Source organism: Haliotis rufescens, unplaced genomic scaffold (genome assembly GCF_023055435.1).
Source record: "Haliotis rufescens isolate VD_foot unplaced genomic scaffold, xgHalRufe1.0.p SCAF_18, whole genome shotgun sequence".
Lineage (NCBI taxonomy): Eukaryota > Metazoa > Mollusca > Gastropoda > Lepetellida > Haliotidae > Haliotis > Haliotis rufescens.
In genome coordinates this window covers 31,672,933-31,688,891 of record NW_025963868.1, presented here as the reverse complement: position 1 = coordinate 31,688,891, position 15,959 = coordinate 31,672,933, and the positions used below count along the sequence as shown (strand labels likewise).

The 15,959-nt window shown below is 40.3% G+C and overlaps 1 protein-coding gene across 1 annotated transcript in view; it reads right to left on the bottom strand.

Annotated features, from left to right (window-relative positions):
• Positions 1–8,852: 8,852 nt before the first annotated feature.
• Positions 8,853–15,959, bottom strand: part of LOC125381459 (proline-rich receptor-like protein kinase PERK9) — a 59,874-nt gene continuing 52,767 nt past the window's right edge. The window contains exons 2-3 of the mRNA XM_048398011.1: positions 10,807–10,821; positions 8,853–9,585 (exon numbers count right to left, since the gene is read on the bottom strand). Coding sequence (XP_048253968.1) covers positions 8,853–9,585; positions 10,807–10,821 — 748 coding nt within the window. The remainder of the gene's footprint in view (positions 9,586–10,806; positions 10,822–15,959) is intronic.

The following is a 15,959-nucleotide window of genomic DNA, read 5'->3' as shown; positions in this document are numbered from 1 at the left end:
CTTGAGTCACTACCACATCTCAACATTATGCGAGCTGCTGAGTCACTACCACATCTCAACATTATGCGAGCAACTTGGTCACTACAACATCTCAACATTATGCGAGCAATGAGTCACTGCCACATCTCAGCATGATGCGAGAAACTGAGTCACTGCCACATCTCAACATTGTGCAAGCACCTGAGTCACAACCACATGTCAACATTATGCGAGCAACTGAGTCACTACAACATCTCAACATTATGCGAGCACCTGAGTTACTACCACATCTGAGCATTATGTGAAAAACTTAGTCACTACCACATGTCAACATTATGCGAGCACCTGAGTTACTACCACATGTCAACATTACGCAAGCACCTGAGTCACTACTACATCTCAACATAATGCGAGCAACTGAGTCACTACAACATCTCAACATTATGCAAGCACCTGAGTCACTACTACATCTCAACATAATGCGAGCAACTGAGTCACTACAACATCTCAACATTATGCAAGCACCTGAGTCACTACAACATCTCAACATTATGCGAGCAACTGAGTCACTACAACATCTCAACATTATGCGAGCAACTGAGTCACTACCACATCTCAACACAATGCGAGCACCTGAGTCAATACAACATCCCAGCATGATGCGAGCACCTGAGCCACTACAAGATCTCAACATTATGCAAGCAACTGAGTTACTACAACATCTCAACATTATGCGAGCACCTGAGTTACTACCACATCTGAGCATTATGTGAAAAACTGAGTCACTACCACATGTCAACATTATACGAGCACCTGAGTTACTACCACATGTCAACATTACGCAAGCACCTGAGTCACTACAACATCTCAACATTATGCAAGCACCTGAGTCACTACTACATCTCAACATAATGCGAGCAACTGAGTCACTACAACATCTCAACATTATGCAAGCACCTGAGTCACTACAACATCTCAACATTATGCGAGCAACTGAGTCACTACAACATCTCAACATTATGCGAGCAACTGAGTCACTACCACATCTCAACACAATGCGAGCACCTGAGTCAATACAACATCCCAGCATGATGCGAGCACCTGAGTCACTACAAGATCTCAACATTATGCAAGCAACTGAGTTACTACAACATCTCAACATTATGCGAGCACCTGAGTTACTACCACATCTGAGCATTATGTGAAAAACTGAGTCACTACCACATGTCAACATTATACGAGCACCTGAGTTACTACCACATGTCAACATTACGCAAGCACCTGAGTCACTACTACATCTCAACATAATGCGAGCAACTGAGTCACTACAACATCTCAACATTATGCAAGCACCTGAGTCACTACTACATCTCAACATAATGCGAGCAACTGAGTCACTACAACATCTCAACATTATGCAAGCACCTGAGTCACTACAACATCTCAACATTATGCGAGCAACTGAGTCACTACAACATCTCAACATTATGCGAGCAACTGAGTCACTACCACATCTCAACACAATGCGAGCACCTGAGTCAATACAACATCCCAGCATGATGCGAGCACCTGAGTCACTACAAGATCTCAACATTATGCAAGCAACTGAGTTACTACAACATCTCAACATTATGCGAGCACCTGAGTTACTACCACATCTGAGCATTATGTGAAAAACTGAGTCACTACCGCATGTCAACATTATGCGAGCACCTGAGTTACTACCACATGTCAACATTATGCAAGCACCTGAGTCACTACTACATCTCAAAATAACGCGAGCAACTGAGTCACTACAACATCTCAACATTATGCAAGCACCTGAATCACTACTACATCTCAACATAATGCGAGCAACTGAGTCCCTACAACATCTCAACATTATGCGAGCAACTGAGTCACTACAACATCTCAACATTATGCAAGCAACTGAGTCACTACCACATCTCAACACAATGCGAGCACCTGAGTCAATACAACATGCCAGCATGATGCGAGCACCTGAGTCACTACAACATCTCAACATTATCCGAGCAACTGAGTCACTACAACATCTCAACAATACGTGAGCACTTGAGTCACTACCACATGTCAACATTATGCGAGCAACTGGGTCACTACAACATCTCAACATTATGCGAGCAACTTAGTCACTACCACATCTCAACATTATGCAAGTACCCGAATCACTTCAACATCTCAACATTAGTGAGTGAGTATGGTTTTACGCCGCTTTAAGCAATATTCCTGCAATATCAAGGCGGGGGACACCAGAATTGGGCTTCACACATTGTACCCATGTCGGGAATCGAACGTGGGTCTTCAGTGTGGCGAGCGAAGGCTTTAACCACTAGGCTACCCGACCGCCCCATATTTCAACATTATGCGAGCACCTGAGTGTACTGCACAGGTACTTGGTAACAACTGATTGTCTGACATGATGAAATCAATGTCAGAACACGCACTATTAAACAAAATATACACGAACCACTGTGCCAGGGCCACAACTGTCAGAATTCTTTCACATGCTGGCTTTGACAATAACAGGTGACAACAATGAAGAATCGCTCATGGAATTCCTCTGCAGATAGGTCTCAAAGGCACGATATTCAGCCCCAGACTCATTCTCAGAAAATGAACAGGTTAATGTTAAACAATATCATATATCAGGGTTGTTTACTTGCATCATGGAACTTGTGGGACAAGGACTTCAACAACTACTTTGGAAGCCACAAAAAAATGTAAAATGAAGAAACAACGGTATTTATTGCAGAAAACAGTGAGGCGTTCTACCACTCTAGGAGAACATCACATCGATGAAATGATGCAAACTCTTTATTTTTATCAGCTTTTGCATGATTTCCATGATTTTGCACAATTCCTTTGCAGCCAATAACAAATAGTGTTCATAATACCTAGGATTTCAATGTAATAAAAACTCGGAGATACACCCTCATTTGCTGCACATTGACATCCTTTGACAGACCTCTACCACTGATCTATAAGTATTTAACAACCCTGCCTTAACTTTAATTTTGACAATATGTATTAACAAAAAGAAATATATCACATGCAAATGCAACCTACCATACAATCTCTCCAACAATCAGTTACTCCATTGCAATAGACACATCAGAGAAACGCCAAAGAAGTAAAATCGTAAATTTCTGACAGAGTGTTGACGACTTCCTTACAAAAAATAATACCAAAAATCTATTGGTAATTTCTGCATGGATTGGGGTGAAGTTACGTGGAAAGAATGAGGTTCTGCAAAAAAGAAAAGGTAAAAAGATGGGAAAATCACAAAAAACACAACTACTTGAGAGCCTGGTACCAAAACACACCAACATGAAGAGCAACCTCCCCGTGGTGAGTGCTTGGTAACGCTAATAACTCTTTCCGCGTGTGGACCCGGGGTAGAATGTGTCAGCACCCCATTGCTGGTCGTAAAAGGCGACCAAATTTGGCAGCCTGTTTGCCGTCCCTGTGTCGGCGGAGAAAGGTAGTCTGGTGGGTGAGGGCGCCGGAGCCGGCAATTATGTTCCTTAGACTAACACCCAACTTGGGCTATTTGAATGTACATATAATTTTGCTCTTTGAATTACTTGATATATACAAAATTTGCCTTGATGCCAGTGCCAGAAGGCGATGGCTCATGGGCAAATCCGGTGGATTTATTGATCTCTGGTTAGTACTTCTGCTTGAGTATACCCTCCTGGTATCCTTGGTGCCATCTGTTGGAGATCCACAGACGTGTGGCATCGTCATCGTAGACACTCCATGGTAGGTGGGGAGCTGGGAGGGCGAATCACAATTAATACTACCATGACACCCCCACTCAAAAAACGTTCGCACGAATCCAATGATTAGATTTCTTCTGAGGATGAAGATTCTACTAAACCTTTCAAAAATCCTGATTACTGGATAACGTAAGTTAAAATGGTCTGTCTGCTTTAAATATGTCTCTTGTTAGCAGAATGCTGATGAATTGAAATCGTTGACTAATAGATGTAATTCATTAAAATTAGTCCCTGTACAATTCTACTGTAGAATATTAGTTGAAGAAACTATATTTTCGGGGGATTGACAGGAGATCTACTCCTCACCTTCCTTGAGGGCGACAAGCTATGTGCCCTTTGATGGCTGATGTCGGACACATCCATGTCCTCAAGGGATCCATACTTATGTAAAAGTTGGATAGTGTTGTCTGCCCCCTTTGATGGTCTACCACTCTGATACCTTTTAGAAGATTCTTAACAATTTGTTTGACACTTTTTTCTGAGTAAGATGATTGAGCTAATTTTGTTGATGACTGTTCCTGAGTTAATGTTGATTCCTTATCACAAGATGCCTTGGACTGAGACGCGTGACGTGGTGATTGTTTGTGAACTTGAGTTCACCCGTGAAGGCTTCACCTGAACTGCCGCAGACAATAACGTTGGACCAGATGTTTTAGTCCACGTAGAGGGACATGTAACATGTTTGGGCTTAGATACCTAAGGAGAGGCGGAAACAGCAGTAGAATAGGTTGGACCTGGATGTTCCTGATCAAGAACAACCTTTTTTGCAGCGAAAAACGAGATGTTGCGTTCGTGCTTAAATTTTAGACTGAAGTTTCCAACTTGGACATTCCATAGAAGAAGAAGCATGGTTGCCAGAGCAGTTGACAAAGAGTGGAGGTTTGTCACAGATGGCACTGATCGTAGAGCATATGTTCCTTTAATCTTGCTAAATTTGTCAATAATCGCCAACAGCTGAGGGGATGGTATAAATCCGGCTTGGGTCCATGCAGGTAGCAAAAGAACTGTAAGTCCCCATGGACCCTAGCATGGTGATCTACCTTCAGATGCTGGCGATCTATAGCACTTTTTTATATTGTACTGTTTCATTTAGTGATATCTTTTTATGGTTGTATGCTAGTTTAAAACATTAACCTGTGATATTCTAGTAATTTTTCTGTCCATCGATGATAGTTTAAATATATGGATTAAAAATGTATAACTTCTCGTCACGATATGGCTGAAATATTGCCGATGTGACGTAAAGCATTGACTCACTCACTCACTCACATTTGCAACATCACATGTTGGGCTTAAAAAAAATGTTGGGTTTTCATTTGCATGCCATCACAATCTTACAGTAAATATAAACGGCGAAAATATGCCACGACTGACGGAAGCCCAACGCAACAATGCCATCAGCCGACTGCAAACTGGAGAATCATCTTCAGCTGTAGCCAGGGTTTTCCCGAAGCACCAAGCACCAGACTATGGGCGGTTATTATACACCACGTATTACTGCTAGAGCACAGGACAGCTTCATCCAGCTACGTCACTTACGTGAAAGAACCACCACGGCCACCTCTACAACTACGGTAATACCAGGATTGCGTAGGATATCAGGCCACACAGTGAGGAAGGTAGTGGCGCTAGACGACCAGTTCAAGGTGTCTTTTTGACGGACCTGCATCTCTGGCTGTGACGTCAGTGGTTTTAAGGTCAAAGAGTATGGACACAACTGCAAGGGGAACAGGTTTGGTTTGATGACGAGTCACGTTGATTTCACCGTGCGGATGGTGAACGTCGTGTTTACAGGCGTCGCGGGGAACGTTATGTACAAAATTGCATAGGGGAAGGGGGGACAGATATGGTGGTGATAGGTTGATGATGTGGGCAGCGATCGCCTACACTGGTGTAACAGACCTGGTGCAAGTAACGGGGTATTTAACGGCACAATTTTACGATTCTTCGGACATACGTCTTTCCAATGATCATGCAACAATCGAACAACATTTTCCAACAAGACAACAGCCTTTTTCAGGTTCTGCGATTGCTATCAAGGTCACCAGATTTAAACATAGTCGAACATTTATGGGATGCATCTGATCAACGATTGCGAGCACGTCAGCAGCAGGCACAGAACCTCCTACAGTTGGCACAAACACAGCACGCAGAGTTGGTGAACATTCCCCTGACCACAATTCGGGATCTGATAGGTTCCATGGGACGACGATGCCAGTCAGTTTTGGACTCTCATGGGGGCCATAAAGATATTGAGAAAGGACTTCCTTCTCCTCGAAAATCTACTGTTCCATGTGTGACATATGGCACCTGGTTCAATGACAATGATGTGTGCCAATTTTGAACAATCGATTGCCGTCTGTTGATTATTAGTACGATAAATGAAATATACCTCTAAATTCACTTTTGCGTTTCTTTTTTTGAGTGTATACTTTGAAGTGGAATATTTACCTGTATTATTCTGTCCCATGGAAGACGTTTCCTTCATTAGTGTTATGAGTCATCACACGTGTTAATTCATTGATCCATTTTTTACAAAATTCTGATACTTGTGCACTTTAATAGTGGTAAACTACCCCAACAAAAAATCATACTGACTACGCCCATGTGGGAATATCGAAACATCAGTTTTTGAATAGGGAACTTTAACAGGCTAGGAGTTTTGGAATAAAAAAATACCTTTATCTATTGTTATCATTGTAATCCTTGTCAAAGCAAACTTGATGCAGACACTGCACGTCAGTAAGATATTAATATTGCAACACTGGTTATACAATCATAGTTTTAGATATTAAAAATTATTATGAAGATATTGTTTTTAATTGATGAGATGAAAATCTAGATGGAAAGTTACCTTGAATATGATTCTTAACTATATATAGGCACTTCTGTGTTTGAAACAAATATATTTATGGGCTTCCATCTCCAATTTGGACATTTATTATGCTATATAGTTCATGTCATAATTGGTTAGAGCATGTTTCATTCACAATTTTGTTTTCTCATCTCTCACAGCATACGTACTGACTACATACTGTCAAAATTCACAATATTTACTGACGAAATTCAAATGTTGCATAAGACCGTCACATTTTGCATACAGCACCATTTAGCCCCTCTACTGAAATGCATGCACAGAGCCTAATACGACCAGGGGGCACGGGTGGCCCAGTCGTCTAAGGCGCCGCGATTCGCTGTGCAGAGTTGCGTCACTTGGGCACGCCAAAAACCTATGATTGTGGGTTCGAATCCCGGTTCGCCCCGATTATGTTTCTAGGTTTGTCAGCACCATACCAGTGCTCTAAGACCTGTATCACTTCGGCCTTTCCTCCCACATTAAGCTGACACGGGGCGATATAACTGGAATACTGTTAAAATCGGCGTTAAACCAAACTCACTCACTCACTAATACGACCATGATTTTGTTACGTCTTCAATGAAGATATATTTCATGTTCAAAGGTGATAGTCAAACATAAAAGGCAATATTTTCAAGTGTGTATTGCAAAACGTTAATAGATCAAAGCAAATTAGACTGAACGATCAGCTGATCCATACCGCCTCACTGTGCAGTCGTGGTCATCCTGCCTGTGTCACTCAATCACGTAACCTATACTTCAGAATAGGACAATAGATATAGCATTGTTAAAAAGGAAAAAACGTTACCGATAAAAGTAAGGGTTGTGCTGGTTAACTCTCTATATGCGTGACAGTGGGGGGGGGGGGGGGGTGGTTCCAGGTTAGGACACCTGGGGAAGGGATGGCAAATTGAAAAGGATTAGCTCATCAGTTCAGCGATTTTGCCATGATTCCTTTCACCTGCGACCTCCACCATGATAGATGGCATTTTGATCTGTAGATTGGATTTTTAGAAAAACCTAAACGGAAGCCTTTGAAATGTTGGATATTGGACTGGAAGATATGTTTTAATTTATTGGAGAAAATTATAACATTTATTTGAAAAAAATATGTAATATAGTAGACCTTATCACCACTTTGTTGTAATACGATTCTTAAATTGCTTCTATGTATTAAATAACTTCTTTTATTGGCGAAATAAATATCCGTTATCTGCGTTATCCGCTATGTTTATTTGCAAATATCAGATTACTTACATTTTGGATCAGGCTTCTCCGTCAACCAACACACAGATACACCAAGAAGTGTTATGAAATGTTAAACAGATTAGACGAATCGGGTGATGAAAACTTGGTCTTGAAAGTAAGGAAACTGCTTTGCCAAATATGGTTTTGGTTATGTGTGGGTAGCCAAGTAAATTGATTACAGAAACTTCTTCTTATAAATATTTCAGCCACGATGTAAAGATGTATATTTCCACGAGTGGAGCCATGAAATATCCATATCAAGATACTTAAAATTCTACTCAATGATTAAACATGACTACAATCCCGAGACATACTTATTTATCAATAATGCAGGTTTACGGAGACGCCTGACAAAGCTACGTTGTAATATCCATGGTTTTAGTGTAAATTCTTATAGAAAGTACCAAACACCAGATACATTTTGTCATTATTGTAATGCACAAATTGAAGATGAACTACATGTCGTGTTGGTATGTCCGGCTTATAACCATTTACATGTTAAATATCGTCCAACTTATTATTATTATTATCATCCAAAATATGTACAAATTTATCAACTTGTTGAACATAGTTGATTATGATAAGTTACTAAAGCTCTGTATTTTCCTCGATAAAGTGTTTAAAATAAGAAGTTATATGAATGTATAAAGAAAATAGAATCAAGTTAGTGGCGCCATATCATTATATTGTCCCATATTTTACACATGTTGTACTGTTGGCCTCATGGCCATTTATACAGAATGACTTGATAAATCTCCGTTTAACGGTTTTTAATGTTTTCTGATAAACATTTCTATGGATGGTAAGATATAAACATCATCTTTAAAGAAAGAAAAGTACATCAACTTTGAATCACGGACAGGTAAATGGCGAACGAGAATACAGCGAATACGTCGCAATTACAATGAATACATTAAGAAACGACCCCTCGTTAGAAACCCACACTTGCAGAAGCCAGGGACGCAGGTTTAGCATCTGGAGGAGGGGTGGGGACTGTGGATGCAACATCTGAAGGACGTAATTTCGAAGGGAACGATGGATAAAGCATCTGGAGGAAGAGTGGAGACAACAGGTTTATTATCTGGAGGAGGGATAGGGACAGTGTAGGTTACGTCTGAAGGAGGGAAGGGAACGATGGATAAAGCATCTGGAGGAAGAGTGGAGACAACAGGTTTAGTATCTGGAGGAGGGGTAGGGACAGTGTATGTTACGTCTGAAGGAGGGAAGGGAATGGTGGATAAAGCATCTGGAGGAAGGGTGGAGACAACAGGTTTATTATCTGGGGGAGGGGTAGGGGCAGTGTATGTTACGTCTGAAGGAGGGAAGGGAATGGTGGATAAAGCATCTGGAGGAAGAGTGGAGACAACAGGTTTAGTATCTGGAGGAGGGGTAGGGGCAGTGTATGTTACGTCTGAAGGAGGGAAGGGAATGATGGATAAAGCATCTGGAGGAATAGTGGAGACAACAGGTTTAGTATCTGGAGGAGGGGTAGGGGCGGTGTATGTTACGTCTGAAGGAGGGAAGGGAACGGTGGATAAAGCATCTGGAGGAAGGGTGGAGACAACAGGTTTATTATCTGGGGGAGGGGTAGGGACAGTGTATGTTACGTCTGAAGGAGGGTAGGGAACGGTGGATAAAGCATCTGGAGGAAGGGTGGAGACAACAGGTCTAGCAACTGGAGGAGGGGTGTGGACAGAATTTCTGCCAAAAATAATTAATGGTTTTATGTCCTTTATTAGAAATGGTATGGGACTGCCACGTTGTCAACATGCTAATATACATCTTTCAGCAAATGATTTTCCTTAAAACATTATCTTCAAATATGTATAGCCTTTCGGGCTAACACGTACATGTTTATGCATAATTGTTCGGTGGTTTATTTACACAAGTTTATGCATAATGGGCTGGTGGTGTATTTACACATGTATATGCATAATGGGCTGGTGGTGTATTTACACATGTATATGCATAATGGGCTGGTGGTGTATTTACACATATATATGCATAATGGGCTGGTGGTGTATTTACACATATATATGCATAATTGGCCGGTGGTGCATTTACACATGCATATGCTTAATAGCTTGCTGGACAAATGAACCAACTTTCTATCAGGGAGGATGTTCGTCTGAATTGATTTGCGGCATTCAGAAACATATTATAATTTTTAATGTGAAGTTTACAAGACATATGCGCCTTTCCATGGCCCCACAGTGAGGACAATGTGTTACTGGCTGGTTTTGTTAAAAACATAATTATCTCATACAGTGACAAAATTGATATGTTCGTGAGATGAGACATGCATGCAATTTGATAGTTTATATATTTATTTACTATTGATAAGCATTACTGAGTTTACATTATCTGACAAACATTATATTGGGTCACTAAATAAACGTTATAAATATAAGCATTCAAATCGGCCAAAACAATTGAATATACTATGTATGAATACAATTTCTGAGTTTGATGTAGTTCAGATACATGTTTGTATCAATGCTTATATATTTAACGCTCACTTGGTGTCATCACTATATGATTTTGATTCCTGAACACATGATCATGATACAGTTGGAATCGTACTATGAACTCTGCATTTAGCAGAGATTTATTGTAGCTATGAAAGGGTTTCGTCGCTTCCATGTCTTGACTCTCCAATGTATCTCTCTAATGTACTTGTATCTGTTATGATAACAAAATATATAAAAAATGTTATTTGCATTCATTGCAAATATAATATTTAGTCATGGATTGCTTTCACAATAAGTCACGATTGACGTGTTAGTTCAGCCGATTTATGGAATGTACATGTGTATAAAGTCTTTGAATGGAATTAAGAATGTATACACATAAGGACGATAATTTTATGGATCTCAACTTTTTATTATGAGGTGCACAACCTTTTTTGGAGCATATACTTACTCTTCATCAGGCGACCTGTAAGGAGAACAAAGATAAGATATTACCTATAAACGCTAATTAACTGTTAAGTGGTGGCTTTCATTTGTCCACTGCTATCACACATCAACAGTAATGTTCTGTTGGCCCCTTGTGGAGATGACCCGTGAAGATCTGGGGTAGAATAGATCTTCAGCAACCGATGCTTGCCGTAAAAGGCAACTATGCTTGTCGTAAAAGGCGACTAACTGGGTCGGTTGGTCAGGCTCGCTGAGGTATTGATTGATGGATGGATGGATGGATGGATGGATGGATGGATGGATGGATGGATGCATGGATCGGTGGATGCATGGATCGATTGATGGATGGAGGGATGGATGGATGTACAACGAAACTGGAACGTGGAAGCTCCACAAGGTTGTGTGGTTGGTTGGTTGGTTTGTTGTTTAACGCCGCACTCAGCAATATTCAAGCTATATGAAGGCGGTCCGTAAATAATCGAGTCTGGACCAGACAATCCAGTGATTAATATCGCGAGCATCGATCCACGCAATTGGGATTGATGACATGCATCAACCAAGTCAGCGAGCCTGACGACCCGATCCCGTTAGTCGCTCTTACGACAAGCATAGTCGCCTTTTACGGCAAGCATGGGTTGCTGAAGACCTATTCTACCCTTGATCTTCACTGGCCAACAAAAGGATCAAGGCTAATCATGTACATTATACATAAACGCGATCTTTCATTTGTTTGTTTGTTAAAGATTTATGCGCTCAGCAGTATTGTCATGACACATCTGACTAAGCGGGACATGAGTGTGTGGGGAGTTCAGATTGAAAGTCATCTCGACAATTGTTCAGCCCTATATTGACAATGTATCCATTAATAGTAATAGTACATTTAGTCTTCATAAAACCTGTCAACAACAGGCAGTAAAACACAGATTTGTATTTTGTATCACAATATATAGCAAGGAGGTTTGGTTATCAACTAGAGTATAGTAACATGTACAGATCTGACGTTGACAGAGTTTAGAGATTTGATTGGAATTTGAAGAAGACACGAAATGGTTTTCCTAAAACATAAGGCGTAACAAATCATACGTAATAGAGTTCATTAAATAAAGGGTGAAACAAATCATACATAATGGCGTTCATTAAACAAAAATGAAACAAATCATAGTCATAGCATCACACATAATGTATGTCACCAGCAACACATTTGTCAATATAGGTGTGTACGTGGGCTGGCGGGATAACGCTGACCTCATTGGTCGTGTCATTTTATTTAAGAATAAACAACTGTTAATAAACATCATACAGACGAAAGATATATACGTCAAAGAGTATGAACGGAAGGGTATTTCATACAAATTAGGTTAGCAACAAACCATACATTTAAATGTTTATCGAAACACAATATCTTTGGAGTTGTTGACTAAAGCAGGGAAACACCAATGACTTGTGAAGGAGCGGTCGTCTATGTATGACGTTACGCCAACAAGACAATTAACAATATTCGGTTGGAATCGATACCAAATTGCAACATTAACAGCTCGGACAAAATTATTCTTCGATTGGGTCAAGTAGCGGCAGCACCGTACGTAACCAGTTTGTGGGTCAAAGTGTAATGATAAGGTGTGGCATCTCAAGTCACGGGAGAACAAAACTTAAGGACAATGTGTAAGGCGGGACGACATCGTTCGAGATCATGTTCTAATCTTTGTGCAACGTTCAGTTGCAGCATTTTAATATCCGTAAACACGACTTTATGAGGCAGCATATCATTGCATTGTCACGGACGGCTGTTTCTCCAGACCTTACCCCAACAAGACATGTCTGAGATGGAACGACACCTACGAAAGGACCAGAATCAGGTGGTAATGCTAGCCTAACTTCCGCTTCGCCTGAATCAACGCAGTTGGTGGTCTCATCCGATATTGACATTGTTATTTGAGCTGTTACCCACCCCTATATTGGGGCGTGTCTTCTCTTTTGTTAAGGCGTATCTCCTGTTACCAGCTATGGGTGTTGTCATTGAATTGGCTGTGACAAAACATTGATCAGACGAATGATCAAATTTTATGTTTCATCATAACACTTATTCCACTTTATTTAAAAACTCTTTTTTTCCGCTGATATACAACGTTCCATTTTCATTCTGGAATATGATGGAATATTGCCGAAGCTGCGTAAAATTCCATTCAGTTACTTTAGCCTCCTGCTCATTGCTCAACAGCAAAGTCTCGGATCTATCGTTGACCGATGAAGTATCATGACATTAAAGTTAAGAATGGTTTCAATGGGAAATTCAAGAAGAAAATGGATTAAAATCTGTTAATCCAGTCAACAAACATGTGCAGTGAACGAAATGGCTCACACCTATTTAAGATATCTAGAGTATGTCGTCAAGGAGGCCCCTAATTCCGTATAGTATTTATATTATGTGTAGAAATATCGGCAACCTTTATTATAGAAACGTTTACAATTGAAATATAAGAGATTAAAAATAAATAATATTGATTATTTGCTCTCGCTGTTTGCTGATGATCCAACATGCATCTTAAATGGTACAGAAACAATCTGTGTTTGCTGTTATGCAGGTACTTGAGACGGAGAGTTAAATCTTCCAGCTGACATTTCACTTATGTGGTGTACAATGGGACTTGACTAACAATGCTCACGACGAGCACATTCATAGCAAGAAGATAACACCACAACATATCTCAATGGTATATACATTTGTTTTATTGATACATGTATGTTCGTATTAACAGTCAATTTTAATTTGGTATCATGTGACATATTGATCCCGATTGCTCACCGGGGACTACCGACAGTGGGTGATCCGTGAGCAAAGGAAGATCAGGGGACTGTGTGTGTGTGACGAAGTGCGGGTTATCAGATCATGGGAACTTTCTTCAGGTTGTTTAGCACTATATTTCGTGAACGCCTGTGACAATAGTACTAAATTTACATTCTATACACAGAAGTTTATTTTACAGCAACTGACAGTGTTGGTATCAAGGAGTTCAAGCTGTTGACCATGATGTCTCATGTGCATTGGTTTTGTATTACCTTGACGTGGGTCGTAATGTACAGCATAGATGTGCAGAAAGATATGACTGTATTCAGAAAATGTGCACAAGAAGAGCAATGTGACTTTCCCCTTGACGAATTCGAGCCATATGGTAGTTTACTGTGCTTTGACAAGTGTTTGCAGCTTTCTAGTTGTAGTCATGTAAGATTTGATTCCAAGACGCTGGTTTGCAGGATCTGCTCGGCATCAAAGAATGTGCAGTCTGATAAACCAAACAATTCTCAGAGTGAAGGAGACTGGAGTTGTCGGAAGAAACCAAATTTAGTAAGTTAAGTTAGGACATAAATTTGTTATTTTTAAACTGACAAACTGTAAAATATTTTAGATAGTGAGATGCGGACCCCTGACCTTGGGTCATAGGGCCTACATGTCTGAGGCGCAAATATTTGCATTTGCATCCATAAGGCGTGCCAGAACCCTGTGATCGCTGGTTAGAAACTATCTGATGATGTTTCTAGGGTTCTTCAGCATTACAGACATGCTGGTGTGTTTTGTCGTCTTAATAACAACAATGTTACACGTAGACAACAGAAATGGTCCTATTTTAGGATCTTCAGCATAAGGGGGCACGGGTGGCCCAGTCGTCTAAGGCGCCGCGATTCGCACGCCAGAAAAATATGATTGTGGGTTCGAATCCTGGTTCGCCCCAATTATGTTTCTAGGTTTGTCAGCACCATACCCGTGCTCGTGGGTTTCACCGAATTGGTAAACGTCTGAGACCTGCATCACTTGGGCTTTCCTTCCACATTAAGCTGACACGTTGTGATATAATTGGAATACTGTTAAAAGCAGCGTTAAACCCAACTCACTCACTCACTCACTCACTCATCAGCATAACGACCGAAAGCCTAACCTGCTAATCACTGCCCCTAATTGCTAGATTGCCTTTATTGAATTTAATGATTTAGTGGTTTCCTTTTTAGATTCATTTCATTCCTGTGAGTATCGTCGACAAACTTTGCTCTATATGATACTTGCTAAACATAATTTGCCATTGATTCACATTTAGCCTTATAATGATTGTCCATGTTGAACCTCCATCCTTATTGATAACAGAGTACAAACTATTTCATGAATTCCTCACAACTTTCTGTGTCACCTTTTGGATACTAAATCAGCACGATAACAAGACTGACCAGCTTCTCCTTGCCGCCTGCCTTAATACAGTACATAAACTTGTTTGTTTCTTGTTATGTTTTGTAGTAAGCTGTATGTTTTTTTCCCATATGGCAGATAGAGGGTTGTACCGTATTGTACATGTGAAATTAACAGGCCATGCTGAAAACGTTATTTTCTCATACAGAATACTTAACTTGAGACAGTGTCATATCGATGGGTATAAGTCAGTTGCAAGTTGTCCTTCTTTACCTGTATGAGCGACTCTATGCACTAATTATCAGCCTAATGAGTGGATTTCACTGCATAAAATGTTGTATATGCAGTATCGAGATATGTATCGTACCGTGGCTTCTGTATCGATAACGTATTGTGATCCCTGAATATGTTTTCCTTCAAATGTATTTGGGGCTGGGGTGGACGGGTATCCGTCATGTTGAAGCTAATATATATGTTCGATGTTCCAAAGAAAAGAAGACACAGTCCCTTTGGGCATGTTCAGATTAATGTGAATAGATCAAGGACACATGTGGACATGGGGGAATCATTACCTGTTTGCCTATGTGTCCATATTTTCACATTGTATACTTCATAATACAAAGAATGCCCATGTCTCTTAAAGCAACACAATGTATTTTTCACATGATACTGTTAGTGTTTGCCACCATTTTGGTTATACATACTGAACAACAAAAGTTCCTGTGACACCAATATTTTAGTGTATTTTAAAAAAAAGTAAAGTTTGGTTTTCAATATTGTAGTACATGTATGGAATCAAGTCACAAAAACGCAACTGCTACAGAAAAGCATGCATTCCATGCAAAAGTTGACTTTTATGCAAGCCCAATGCATTTCACTACCCAAGAATGGGTATAAAGACATGTGCGTTAACGGGATTCCATATGCATCGTTTAGCATTATGCTGACAAACAACCACTCAGAAAAACAACAAAATTACGCAA